General features: G+C 41.6%; 2 protein-coding genes across 4 annotated transcripts; one reads left to right on the top strand and one right to left on the bottom strand.

Annotated features, from left to right (window-relative positions):
* Positions 1–2,164: 2,164 nt before the first annotated feature.
* On the bottom strand, positions 2,165–8,624 carry LOC149975673 (uncharacterized). 3 transcript variants are annotated; one of them, XM_090204481.1, is made up of 4 exons: positions 8,470–8,624; positions 5,613–5,907; positions 5,057–5,425; positions 2,165–3,897 (listed from the first exon to the last, which is right to left on the bottom strand). In XM_090204481.1, the coding sequence occupies exons 3-4, from the start codon at positions 5,280–5,282 to the stop codon at positions 3,605–3,607; spliced, it is 519 nt and encodes a 172-aa protein (XP_090060607.1). In that variant the 5' UTR covers positions 5,283–5,425; positions 5,613–5,907; positions 8,470–8,624; the 3' UTR covers positions 2,165–3,604. The 3 variants fall into 3 exon arrangements, with proteins under 3 accessions (XP_090060607.1, XP_090060606.1, XP_090060608.1); XM_090204480.1 differs by lacking the exon at positions 5,613–5,907 and having other exon boundaries at positions 8,470–8,599; XM_090204482.1 differs by lacking the exons at positions 5,057–5,425; positions 5,613–5,907.
* Positions 8,118–12,056, top strand: LOC118938214 (synaptonemal complex central element protein 2-like). The gene is made up of 5 exons (XM_036940324.2): positions 8,118–8,244; positions 8,744–8,826; positions 8,940–9,061; positions 9,270–9,384; positions 11,478–12,056. The coding sequence occupies exons 2-5, from the start codon at positions 8,752–8,754 to the stop codon at positions 11,673–11,675; spliced, it is 510 nt and encodes a 169-aa protein (XP_036796219.2). The 5' UTR covers positions 8,118–8,244; positions 8,744–8,751; the 3' UTR covers positions 11,676–12,056.
* The last annotated feature ends 68 nt before the right edge of the window (positions 12,057–12,124 follow it).

The following is a 12,124-nucleotide window of genomic DNA, read 5'->3' as shown; positions in this document are numbered from 1 at the left end:
TCACAGGTGTAGAAAAATGTGAATCCTCCAGTTTGGCCAAACCTGCCAGTCACTACAATGTCCCAAACTGCAGGGATCGGTAATCCACTCGTCACATGTTCCAATCTCCAATCCGTTTTAGGATTATCCCAAAATGTCCTCTGCCGCACTTGGTTATACTGTATCTCTACCTAGCAGGCCTATTCTCCCACTGTGGACTGACATCCGGGCCTGATCTTTACTGGATAACCAAGTTTAACATTAATTTTCCTTGTATAAACACGTTTATGAGTGGTTAAAAATCCAGTAAGACTGTCTCTCGCACATTGACATTCTAGAAATTTGACATAAAAATTCTAGAATAAGTTCTAGAACATTCAAGTGGGACTCCAGCGGTGTCCCAGTTAGTCTGAGTCAGAACGACCTTTGCGGAGTCCTCATTAGTCCTGCATTAAGCCCTCTTTAGCGGTGTGGGGCGATACCTATTCCCAACACCAACGTGTCTAAACAGTGTCACTGCTGGGCTTTTGATTTTTATTAGGCCTTGATCTGCTCTTAATACTGCAGGTAGCTTCAGGCATGTGCTGACTGCCCAAGACAATGTGATATACCTCACCACCCCAAGAGGTCCTGCAGGTGTCGTCTTTGATATTTCTTGTCAATTTACACACATTCTCTCATATATAGTTTCCTATTAAAATGTGCACAGAGTAGTTGGTTCATATCATCTGGTCATGGTCAAACAGCTGAGTCAAGGCTTATAATCCAATTGACAGTAACACTAATAGTTTGATAGGTTTAACCTATATGAGATTGAGCTTTGTCCTCCAAAACTGGGGATGAAATGAACTCAGATGAACTTCTGTTCTGTCTCCATAGTAATAGTGTGACGTTCTGCCATCCTAACTGAGCTGCCAGAGAGGAAGGAAACAGCCGTTTTAATCACCATTGGTCTCATGGTCACATCCCTGAACAGTTAGTTACCTTCCTCTCCAGAAGCTCAGTTAGGATGGCAGACTATGCCAGAGTTCAGTCAATAGTTGAGATGGGAGAACACTGTGTATGGATTCATCAAGACTAACGTGACAATACATCTCATTTCCCGTTGGTACACTAAGCTGCAGTCCTGATAAGATCATTCTATAACAGCTGTCTGTGAGGTTCTGAGCTTCTGCCTCAGATTAAACTGCTCTCTGAGCCTCTAATTCCCTGGCTGAAAAGTAATAAAAGGAGTCTGTATTATAGAGGGCTAAGCTGTGTGTGTAATCTTTACTCTTTAATCCCCCTCTTCTGCTCTCTCAATAAAGGAAGACAGGCACTTGAAAGACCCGCACAGATGGATGAGCGCAGTCGGCATCATGCTTGACGATAAAAGCTATAAAATAGCATAACAGTATCAAATCCTACATGCAATATCAGGTAACATCCAGCTTAAATAATAATTGTTTGTTTTAAGTTGTGTAACACTATGCCTTTCTGGAGAACTACATAAATTATGGAACATAACTAGCCACAGGAAGCAACAGGATTGAAATATACTACACTGTACTTTAATTCTACTACTGTGTGATTACCCTCTAATATTTGTTTGCTTAAGGTAGTGTGTTTCCACTTAAAATACTGTTTAGATAGGCCTATCACGAACATCTTCCCAGGCCACCTGTATGGGAATCACACAGACTCACCTTAACCTAACCTCACCCCTACTAACTGAATTAATTCAACCCTACTAGTTAATTAGTAAATCAACTAATCTAATCCTGCTGAAGCCTGGAAATAACCTTAGTATCAGGTGTTATCAAACAGAACAAATCTAATACCATATTCGCACGAACATATATTTACACAAAGTCCTCTTTAAGTTGAAAGTTTTGAATGGCTAACCCACACTCACTTTACCATAACGTTTGACTACAGGAGGCTGGTGAGGGGAGGAGTGCTCATAATAATGGCTGCAATGGAGTCAATGTAATGGTAACAAACACATGGAAACCATGTGGTTGATACCATTCCATTCATTCTGTTCTAGACATAGTTATGAGACCGTTCTCCCCAAAGAAGATGCCACCATCTGCCTTTGACACGGGTAAAGAACGGGTAAAGAAATAACAGATATAGATAGATATAGATAATAGATATATAGGCCTACTGAACAGATTCATTATAAAATACTCAGATGTGGCTATTTTTCTGTGTTTATTGGTAGTTTTAATGTTTAAATGCTCGAGGAGGAAGTCACTAGTCTGTTGGTGTCAAAGAGAGGAAGGAAGTGTGGTGACTTGGCACAAATCCGATGGACAGTTCACAGGGGAAGTCTGGCATCCCTCTCCTTGTCCCATGGCCATTAATACACAACAGCCAGTCAATCTGAAGCTATCCCTTCAGGCTTTAAAGAGGGATGATAGGTAACGCTTCCATCACTCCGTTTCCATCATTGCACTGCTCCCACCAACTTTGGTTTTAAATCAGAACCCCCTTTAGTTTCACCTTTTGTTAACCAGATTGTTCCATTGAGATCAGAAGACCTCTTTGCCAAGGGAAACCTGGCCAAGTGAGGCAGTATCCCTGCCTGTTCAACTGGGGTTTCCTTGATAGGAAAGATGTGAAGAATATGTCCACTTGGGCCAACTCCAGAAAAGGTCCATCCATATACATTAAGCTTGGCCGATATCTGTAATTCTCCAACCAAGTTGGTGAAATTACAAAAGGGTCATGAAACCGTCAATCGATTGTGTGCAGTCCTACGATGTCCCGTGATTTTCTTTTCACCTGGTGAATACACAATGATGTGCCCAAAACATTCAAAAGTCTTTCTTTTGTTCCTCTGACATTTTGGGATGGAATGTGTTGAGGCTAAACAAGGAAGTTTGGTACGGTTATACTTCGGGATTTTGGAAATGAGGCCCTTTATCTACTTCCCCCGAGTTAGATGAACTTGTGGATACCACTTTTATGTCTGTGTCCAGTAAGAGTATGAAGGAAGTTAGAGGTAGTTTCACAAGCCAATGCTAACAAGCGTTAGCGCAATGACTGGAAGTCTATGGGGATCTGCTAGCATGCTACAGGATTTGTACAGCATAGAGATCTGCTAGAATGCTACAGGTTTGGTACTGGAAATGACATGAGCCATATTAATCAAATTAAGATGAACACCAGAATAACCGCTAATGGAATAGCTAACTAAATATGGTTTACTGGATTAAAATGTACCTTTCTGACTGTAATCCTACTGTCCTCAAAATAACCATTAAAATGAGTGTTATTGCACCGTGCCTTGAATGGCTTCAGATGATTTTAGACAAGACACTCATGCTAAACAATCCTCCATCTTTAGAGCAGGTGGGTCACCTTTGATAAAGTACTTATTGCATCATCCCATGGGTGGTCCCTAGGCCTCTTGCTCTCTCTGTGGCTATTTCACCATATCTTGTGGGTGGGTGCTAATATTTGTCCTAATTCGCACATGTACAAGTGTGTGAATTGGAAAATGTGATTTTGCATATCCCACTTTCCCTGAGACACCCTCGGAGAATGGGGTCAAGGCCAGAGTTGGCCATTACTAGCGACATTTCGGTTACTGGCCCAAAGCTCATACCGCTTGGCTACCTGCCTCCAGTGGTCGGCCTTAGGCGTCCGACTCTCTCATCTCTCGGCCATGTAGGGAATGGCTCAACGCAGGGCTGTTGACGCTGAGCGAGTGCGGGAAGAAGGAGGGTATGTGGGTTATGACATTCAGCAGCGGGCTGGCCAGAGGGCTCCCCTCGATGGGGGTCATGGGGATGATGATGTTGTCTGTGTCCCAGACGTGGAAGGCGTTGTGGTGGGAGTTGGTCATGATGGGGGGCATGTGGGAAGGACCACAGGGCTTCAGGTCACCATCCTTCAGGGGATCAGGCTCCACGGGACCCAGAAGGCAGTCTGTGTGGAGAGAGAGAAGTGGGGATAGATGGTGTGATTAGTAGCATATAAATGAATGGGGGTTAGAGATATGACTCCTTTCTCCTAGGTTTCTGCAGTTCATAAAATGTAGGCTATTATCACATCCAAATCTTTCACAGAGGCCTGATAAACAATAGAAACTCAATGGGTACAAATTGTCTTCAGCAGGCAGTCTTTGGATAGAGAGAGGTGGATGGTGTGATTTAGGGCCTACTTTGAACCTACTTAGGCCGATCATGCCTCAAGGAGCATAGGCTATCCGCGGCTCTCTGTGATTAGTAGGATAGAAACGAATGGGGGCCGGTATTACACAATCCCTCCTATACAGTAGATTCTCCCACAAAAGCATTACATTTGCTTTAAGTCAAAATCGTTTCCCAGAGACCTGCTAACATAAAGTCAATGGGTCCAAAGTTTTTTTATTTATTTTACCTTTATTTTAACCAGGCAAGTCAGTTAAGAACAAATTCTTATTTTCAATGACGGCCTGGGAACAGTGGGTTAACTGCCTGTTCAGGGGCAGAACGACAGATTTGTACCTTGTCAGCTCGGGGGTTTGAACTCACAACCTTCCGGTTACTAGTCCAACGCTCTAACCACTAGGCTAAGTATCACTAGGCTAAAGTATCTTCTCTAAGAAATTCTGCAATTGCAATGATCTATTAATACTCCACTCTAACCTACAGTGCTGATGTGTGCAGTCAACATGTTAGTCTGAATCTCATTCCTTATCCTCTAGGTAACCCCCTTTCAACTGCTGTACAGTCAGAAACCTAATAGGCTAAAACATATCTCAAATGTACAATTATCCATCAATAGATTGATACACTCCAGTGTACACTACATACAGTATGTTCTTTCTACTTAAAACTCTGATCAATATAGTACTGGAACTTTAAACTAGAACACTATCACAGTATGTGCGGGTTACCTGTTAAGCTAATCACAATCTCGAGTAACATTCCTTGTCCTTAAATTCCCCCCCAAGAGATTAACTGTCAGCTATTTGCAGGGCCAGGTCCTTGATTTTCTTTAAAACTCTGATCAATATAGTACTGAGCGCAGGTAACCCGTTAGGTTAATCCCAATCTCAAGTAACATCCCTTGTCCTTAAAGTCCCCCAACCCCCCCCAACTACCTGCTATGTCCAGGGCCAGGTCCTTGATGAGGTGACCGACAATAGCGTAAGCCACAGCCACCACCACGACAGCTGCCATCAGCAGATATAGCATGGATTTAGGCAGCTGGATAATGTCCCTAGGAGGAGGCTTATATTCCTTATAGAGAATATCCTCATCATTAATAAGGATTTTGATCAAATGTCCTGCTTTGTCTGTTAAGTTCAAACTTTTCACGACGTCCATGTTGGCGGTGATCCGCTGCTTTGTAATGCTGGATGTTTTCTGCGATGAGTTCCTTCACAACGTCCACAAAGTTACTCCACAATGTCCCGAGGTTGTAGGATTCTCTTATCCAAGCCTTTCAATGAGTCAATGCTGCATGCAGACTTAAATTCACAGAATAAGAAGTACATTAACTGACTGTGTATTAATTTCAACAAATGGACACAAAAGCAAATGTGTGGCATATTATTCACTCAATATCATGAAAAGAAAATGAGTCATTGATAGAGACTGATTTCAAGTACCACCTCTAAACACAAATAGGCTGGGGGAAAAACATCAAACGCTCACCTTGGAATTCCAGTTATTCAATTGTAAAGTGAATGCTGTCCACCAAAATCCTCAACTTTGATCATGTCTTCACAACCACCTGTTCTTTTATGTTCGATCATATTGGGATATGTGATCACATATAACCCTTTGAAAAAGTGTTCCAGTGTTGCCTAGGTGAGCAAGCAGGGGAGGTTCCTTAGCAGGAGAGCTTGATCTAGCGTAGGTCACTGTCCAGGGTGCTGAAGGCGCTCTGGCAGTACCCTCTGGTAACAGTGATGAGAGAATAGCTCACCGAGACAGGATTGGCGGATTACTGTGAGAGAACAAGAAACCTCGGGTAGTCCCGCCCCCTAATCCACTCCCCCATGATCAAACCAGAGGATCAGAACAGAAGTCAATGCAAAAGAAGGTAGTGTCGGTTGACAATCAGATAATCTCTCGTGGACAAATGAAACGGTGAGAATCTGTCAAGGCTCACGTAGAATTGTGATTACGAGCAGCAGTAGTTCCTGGTTTTTGGTTTTCGTCATTTATTATTCACTGAAGGCGGTGCTTAAGATGGTGCAGTGATTTCCACTAGATTCCACAGCTACAAAGTCAGAATTGGCTAAATTTGCTTCCTTCCTTAGCACAAAGGTAATGATCGATTCCCAAATCACCCCCTTCCCCATTCCCCTCGGGCCTCCATTTGCGTTCACACACGCCTCCACCATATGCACAAGTGTCCCTCAAAGCTGAGGGAGTGAAAATGATGTAGGGAGTACGGAAGGGCCTAATTAGACTAGAGCTGGGACAATAAACCGAACACCGACCATACCGATAACTTATCGCAGCTATTTTGCTGATAACGTTCATTATGATAAGTAGCCTATACTAAAATGTGAAGTTTGAAATTAAATATGTTTGCTAATATGTGTGATTGTAAATGGGACAATGGCTACAACCATCAAACTAGTAGTAGTTTAAAGGATGATTTAAAAAAAAACTGTGCTGCACATCATTATAAACTTATTGTTCTATGTATTGTTATCGCATCAATTTAGGCAATTTTTTGCAATATGGATTTTTCTCCATATTTCGCCCAGCTCTAAATTAGACCCTCCAACAACCACTTCGACCAGAACGAAGTGGAATCCCATAAGGCACCGCAGTATTTTTGAGTTTGCGTAATTTCACACAAAAATTGAGAGGTGTGCCTAATTATATGCCTTGTGCATTTGACTGTCATATTTCTATATTTCACGTGTAAAAGATGAAATACCTCCCAAATGAAATGATTAACTATTTCCAAGGGTTATATCTTGTAAAACGACAGGGGGGATTTGTTCATTTGAGTTTCATGCTCATTTCATTATTTATAAGTGGAACATGAATTGTATCATTCAAGTCACGATTCTGTCTCGAAGTTGATGAGTTTACTCATCCCCTCGTCACGCTCTGGAAGTCACCCTGAGTTATCAGCAACACATGACAACGGATAGCGGACTAAACTCCACTCCATTGTGAAAAGTTTCTGATGACTGGAATCTAGCTGCGACTACATTGATTCCCCCAAGGTGAATACTTAAAATATATATATATATTATGAAATGACTACCTTGTACCTATGTTTGTCCTCTGTAGTTGTGTGTATTTCTTTGTTTGCTGAAATATTGAAAAAATATGGATTTCACCAAAAAAATACAGGCATGCAACTACAGAGGACAAACATAAGTACAAGGTAGGCGTTTCATTATTATTTTATTGACCTTGGGGCATATCAATGTAGTCTGAGCTAGATTCCACAAAGCCTGGTCTCTGCACCACTCCGTTGGTGGAATCAACATAAACTTCCTTCACTATGGAGTGGAGTCCACTAGACCAGCGGTTCCCAAACTGTGGGGAGCGGGCTCGGCAGGGGGGGAACTCAGTCCAGCTTTCAACTTACTCTGGAAAGTTGTAATAGTAGTCACCTTGTCCTAGAGAGATTTACATGGTTATGAAAAGTCATGCCTGGGTAAGCCCGAGTGGAGCAGCGGATTAAGGCACTGCATCTCAGTGCAAGAGGTTTCACTATAGTCCCTGGTTCAAATCCAGGCCGTATCACATATAGATGTGATAATTCTATAGTCCCATAGGGTGGTACACAATTTGCACAGTGCTGTCTGGCATAGGTCGTCATTGTAAATAAGAATTTGTTCTAAACTGACTTGCCTAGTTAAATAGAGGTTAACTTAAACAAATAACACAAATATTTAAGCCTACACAAAACACAGCCCTTATTTTAAGTGTTTCTAAAAATCCCCTATGGAAAAAAATGTATGGTGGAAAAACAATTGCTGCCAGGTTTTATGGGTATTAGGTCTCATACTTTGGTACACTATTCAGAAGTAAAACAGGAAATGTTTTACTTCATTCACTACAGAATTTTACTTATAGGTAAGCTAGATTAACAATCAGCAGAATTGTATAATGTCCGACTGTGGTTGTGTTAACTCAAATCAAATGTTATTCCCTCAAAATAAAAAGCTGACCCTGAAAGGCTCTCAGTATTGCCCGAGTAGCGCTCGAGGCTAATGTTAGGTAGCTATTTTCCCGGGAAACAAACAGGCGCGCAATTTGACATTCCATCTCAAAATCAAAGGCTTATTTTTCTTACACGACGTTTGTAGTAAGTAGCTAGCTATTTTTGAAACATTATACTCAGAGAATTGTAACAAGGTCGTACCATTATTAACTAGCTTGCAAGCCAGGATATAGTACCAAAACTAGCTAGCTAACGTTAGCTTGTAAACAAGTCGCATCGTTGCTGTAAGCGAGCTACAGGTTTTAATCAATGTAACGGCAGTACAAGACAAAATGCAATAACGTAAGCTAGCCAACTAAGTAATGTTACCTGTAGAAGCATACTTTTCAAATAGCTGTCTTCTATAGGGTTCGTCGTTTTTCATTCCAGTGCATTTAGTCAAATGTTTCCTGTCCAACCTACTGTCACAGCTGGCTAGTTCATTTCTTATCCACCCACTAACGTTACCTACCTAACAGTTAGTTAACGTTAGCTGAAATAGCGACCCCCACTGTCCTGTCACGCGAAGTGCATTGCCATTGTACCTCCAGATATAAGGCGAAAGTCTGAACATTCACATTTACTTCTCATATGTAATCTGAAGATCTGCAAATGGATGCCTTTTTCTTTGACAAGCTGCCTTCCACCTCACAATCAACTCCTAAACCCAGACATGAGACGACCCAGGTACAGCTATTGATTGACCTTTTCTGACATTATATATCTAGTTACAGTAGATAGTTAAATCGGATTTACATCGTTGATTCTAATAGTTCCGCTGTATGTTCTTGTGATTGCAGATGAATGTCTCCTGCTCCCAGGTGGACCCTGATGAAGGTCTTGGCACTGACCACGACTCAACCAGTGAGAGATCTTCATCCATGACCATGAGCACGGATGAGAGTCAGGAACACCAGATAAGGTATTTAAGTCCCTAGCCAAGACTCTTTATTTGTTTATGAATAGTTCAAGTCCTACTCCGGTCTCCGTTTCAGCTCATTTATTGCGCGGTTTGGGGACATATAGTAAAGGAAGAAACTCAAAGGAAAGTCCCGTCATCTGTGGAAAGTCAACCAATGCGTTAATGTTGATTTAAGATGAATTAACTAAATGTTCTTTTTTGCTTTAAGTTCCAGGATAGATGACATTGGCAAGAAGGTCCAGGACCTGGTTGGGAAGATAAACGACAGCCGCACCATGGACCAGACGATTATGGACAACTTTCAGGACAAGCTAGTGGAAAAGGTATGTAGCTAACTGCCAACATCACGGTTTATCAAACCACATTTTATTGGTCGTGTACACATATTTAGCAGATGTTATTGCGGGTGTAGCAAAATGCTTATGTTCCTAGCTCCAACAGTGTAGTAATACCTAACAATACACGCAAATCCCCAAAATAAAAAAGGAATTAAGAAATATAAAAATATTACAACGAGCAATGTCAGAGTCCAGAATATAAATATATATGTATGTGTTGGTGTGTATAGGCATTATGGACAGTATATGCATAGAAAAGGTGTGTAAAGTAGTAGTTACAGTGCCTTGCGAAAGTATTCGGCCCCCTTGAACTTTGCGACCTTTTGCCACATTTCAGGCTTCAAACATAAAGATATAAAACTGTATTTTTTTGTGAAGAATCAACAACAAGTGGGACACAATCATGAAGTGGAACAACATTTATTGGATATTTCAAACTTTTTTAACAATCAAAAACTGAAAAATTGGGCGTGCAAAATTATTCAGCCCCTTTACTTTCAGTGCAGCAAACTCTCTCCAGAAGTTCAGTGAGGATCTCTGAATGATCCAATGTTGACCTAAATGACTAATGATGATAAATACAATCCACCTGTGTGTAATCAAGTCTCCGTATAAATGCACCTGCACTGTGATAGTCTCAGAGGTCCGTTAAAAGCGCAGAGAGCATCATGAAGAACAAGGAACACACCAGGCAGGTCCGAGATACTGTTGTGAAGAAGTTTAAAGCCGTATTTGGATACAAAAAGATTTCCCAAGCTTTAAACATCCCAAGGAGCACTGTGCAAGCGATAATATTGAAATGGAAGGAGTATCAGACCACTGCAAATCTACCAAGACCTGGCCGTCCCTCTAAACTTTCAGCTCATACAAGGAGAAGACTGATCAGAGATGCAGCCAAGAGGCCCATGATCACTCTGGATGAACTGCAGGATCTATAACTGAAGTGGGAGACTCTGTCCATAGGACAACAATCAGTTGTATATTGCACAAATCTGGCCTTTATGGAAGAGTGGCAAGAAGAAAGCCATTTCTTAAAGATATCCATAAAAAGTGTTGTTTAAAGTTTACCACAAGCCACCTGGGAGACACACCAAACATGTGGAAGAAGGTGCTCTGGTCAGATGAAACCAAAATTGAACTTTTTGGCAACAATGCAAAACGTTATGTTTGGCGTAAAAGCAACACAGCTCATCACCCTGAACACACCATCCCCACTGTCAAACATGGTGGTGGCAGCATCATGGTTTGGGCCTGCTTTTCTTCAGCAGGGACAGGGAAGATGGTTAAAATTGATGGGAAGATGGATGGAGCCAAATACAGGACCATTCTGGAAGAAAACCTGATGGAGTCTGCAAAAGACCTGAGACTGGGACGGAGAGTTGTCTTCCAACAAGACAATGATCCAAAACATAAAGCAAAATCTACAATGGAATGGTTCAAAAATAAACATATCCAGGTGTTAGAATGGCCAAGTCAAAGTCCAGAAGTCCAGACCTGACTTACAGCTGTAATCGCAGCAAAAGGTGGCGCTACAAAGTATTAACTTAAGGGGGCTGAATAATTTTGCACGCCCAATTTTTCAGTTTTTGATTTGTTAAAAAATTTTGAAATATCCAATAAATGTCGTTCCACTTCATGATTGTGTCCCACTTGTTGTTGATTCTTCACAAAAAAAATACAGTTTTATATCTTTATGTTTGAAGCCTGAAATGTGGCAAAAGGTCGCAAAGTTCAAGGGGGCCGAATACTTTCGCAAGGCACTGTATATAGTAAAAGCCTAGACTAGAATACTGTATATACATATGAAGTGGGTAAAACAGTATGTAAACATCATTAAAGTGACCAGTTTTCAATGACTATGTACATAGGGCATAGTTATCACACCAGTTGCTCAACAATTCAAAATGTACTTTCCCAATGTGTATTTACTTCAAGTAACTAAATGCACATATGTATAAATGAGTGTTATATTATGTTATATTTGTAGGCCGTTGTGTTGTACTACATTGTCATAGAGTGTCCAACAGTTTCATTATAGCGTACTCTACATACTATTCCATGTCAATGCTCTCCATCAGGTGGGTGAGATCTGCGGGCAGATGAAGGAGCACATGTACACTGTCTATGAGGAAAACAGCCATGCCATGCAGGCCACGCTCCGGGAGCTGACTCTGGTGCTGGAGAGCTGCAGTAAGCTCAACACTGAGCTCCACACCGTCTCCCAGGCCCTGGCAGGACTCAACAGGGGCCTGACTCTGCACCGGAGTACTGAGTGACTACACTCTTAGAAATAAAGGGTTCCAAAGGGGTTCTTTGCCTGTCCCCATAGGAGAACCCTTCTTGGTTGTAGTACCCTTTTGGGTTCCATAAAGAACCCTTTACACAGAGGGTTCTACATGGAAACCAAAAAGGGTTCTCCTGTGGGGACAGCCGAAGAACACTTTTGGAACCCTTTTTTCTAAATGTAGTTTGACAGCCTTTGGAAAGCCATTGATGACCCCACTGTACTGTGCCAGCCCCGTGCAGTGGTTGGTTATAGTATAACGGTGCTGGTTCAAGGGTTAACTAGCTGATTAAATATACCTGCTCTGTAGTTTTAAGTCTGGTGCTTTTGTAAGTGCTGTTTTGGTTAATAAACCTGAGTGTGTTGTTACAAAGCCAAGGCTCGCTTCTTTGTCATTTCAGTTAGTGTGATTGTGTGTCAATGGCTTTTTTGACCAGATAA

The sequence above is a fragment of the Oncorhynchus mykiss genome, chromosome 17 (assembly GCF_057628025.1).
Source record: "Oncorhynchus mykiss isolate SJ-2025 chromosome 17, ASM5762802v1, whole genome shotgun sequence".
NCBI lineage: Eukaryota > Metazoa > Chordata > Actinopteri > Salmoniformes > Salmonidae > Oncorhynchus > Oncorhynchus mykiss.
The sequence above is the reverse complement of the archived record's forward strand: the minus strand, read 5'-3'. Positions and strand labels throughout refer to the sequence as shown.

What these genes read in the sequence shown, in the direction of transcription:
- LOC149975673 (XM_090204481.1), bottom strand. Translation starts at nt 5,282, where the DNA reads ATGGACGTCGTGAAAAGTTTGAACTTAACAGACAAAGCAGGACATTTG. An exon ending in CCTGGCCCTGGACATAGCAG is followed by an intron (nt 3,898 to 5,056) that starts GTAGTTGGGGGG and finishes CTCTCCACACAG; the next exon opens with ACTGCCTTCTGGGTCCCGTG.
- LOC118938214 (XM_036940324.2), top strand. Translation starts at nt 8,752, where the DNA reads ATGGATGCCTTTTTCTTTGACAAGCTGCCTTCCACCTCACAATCAACT. An exon ending in AGTCAGGAACACCAGATAAG is followed by an intron (nt 9,062 to 9,269) that starts GTATTTAAGTCC and finishes TTTTGCTTTAAG; the next exon opens with TTCCAGGATAGATGACATTG. An exon ending in AGGACAAGCTAGTGGAAAAG is followed by an intron (nt 9,385 to 11,477) that starts GTATGTAGCTAA and finishes GCTCTCCATCAG; the next exon opens with GTGGGTGAGATCTGCGGGCA.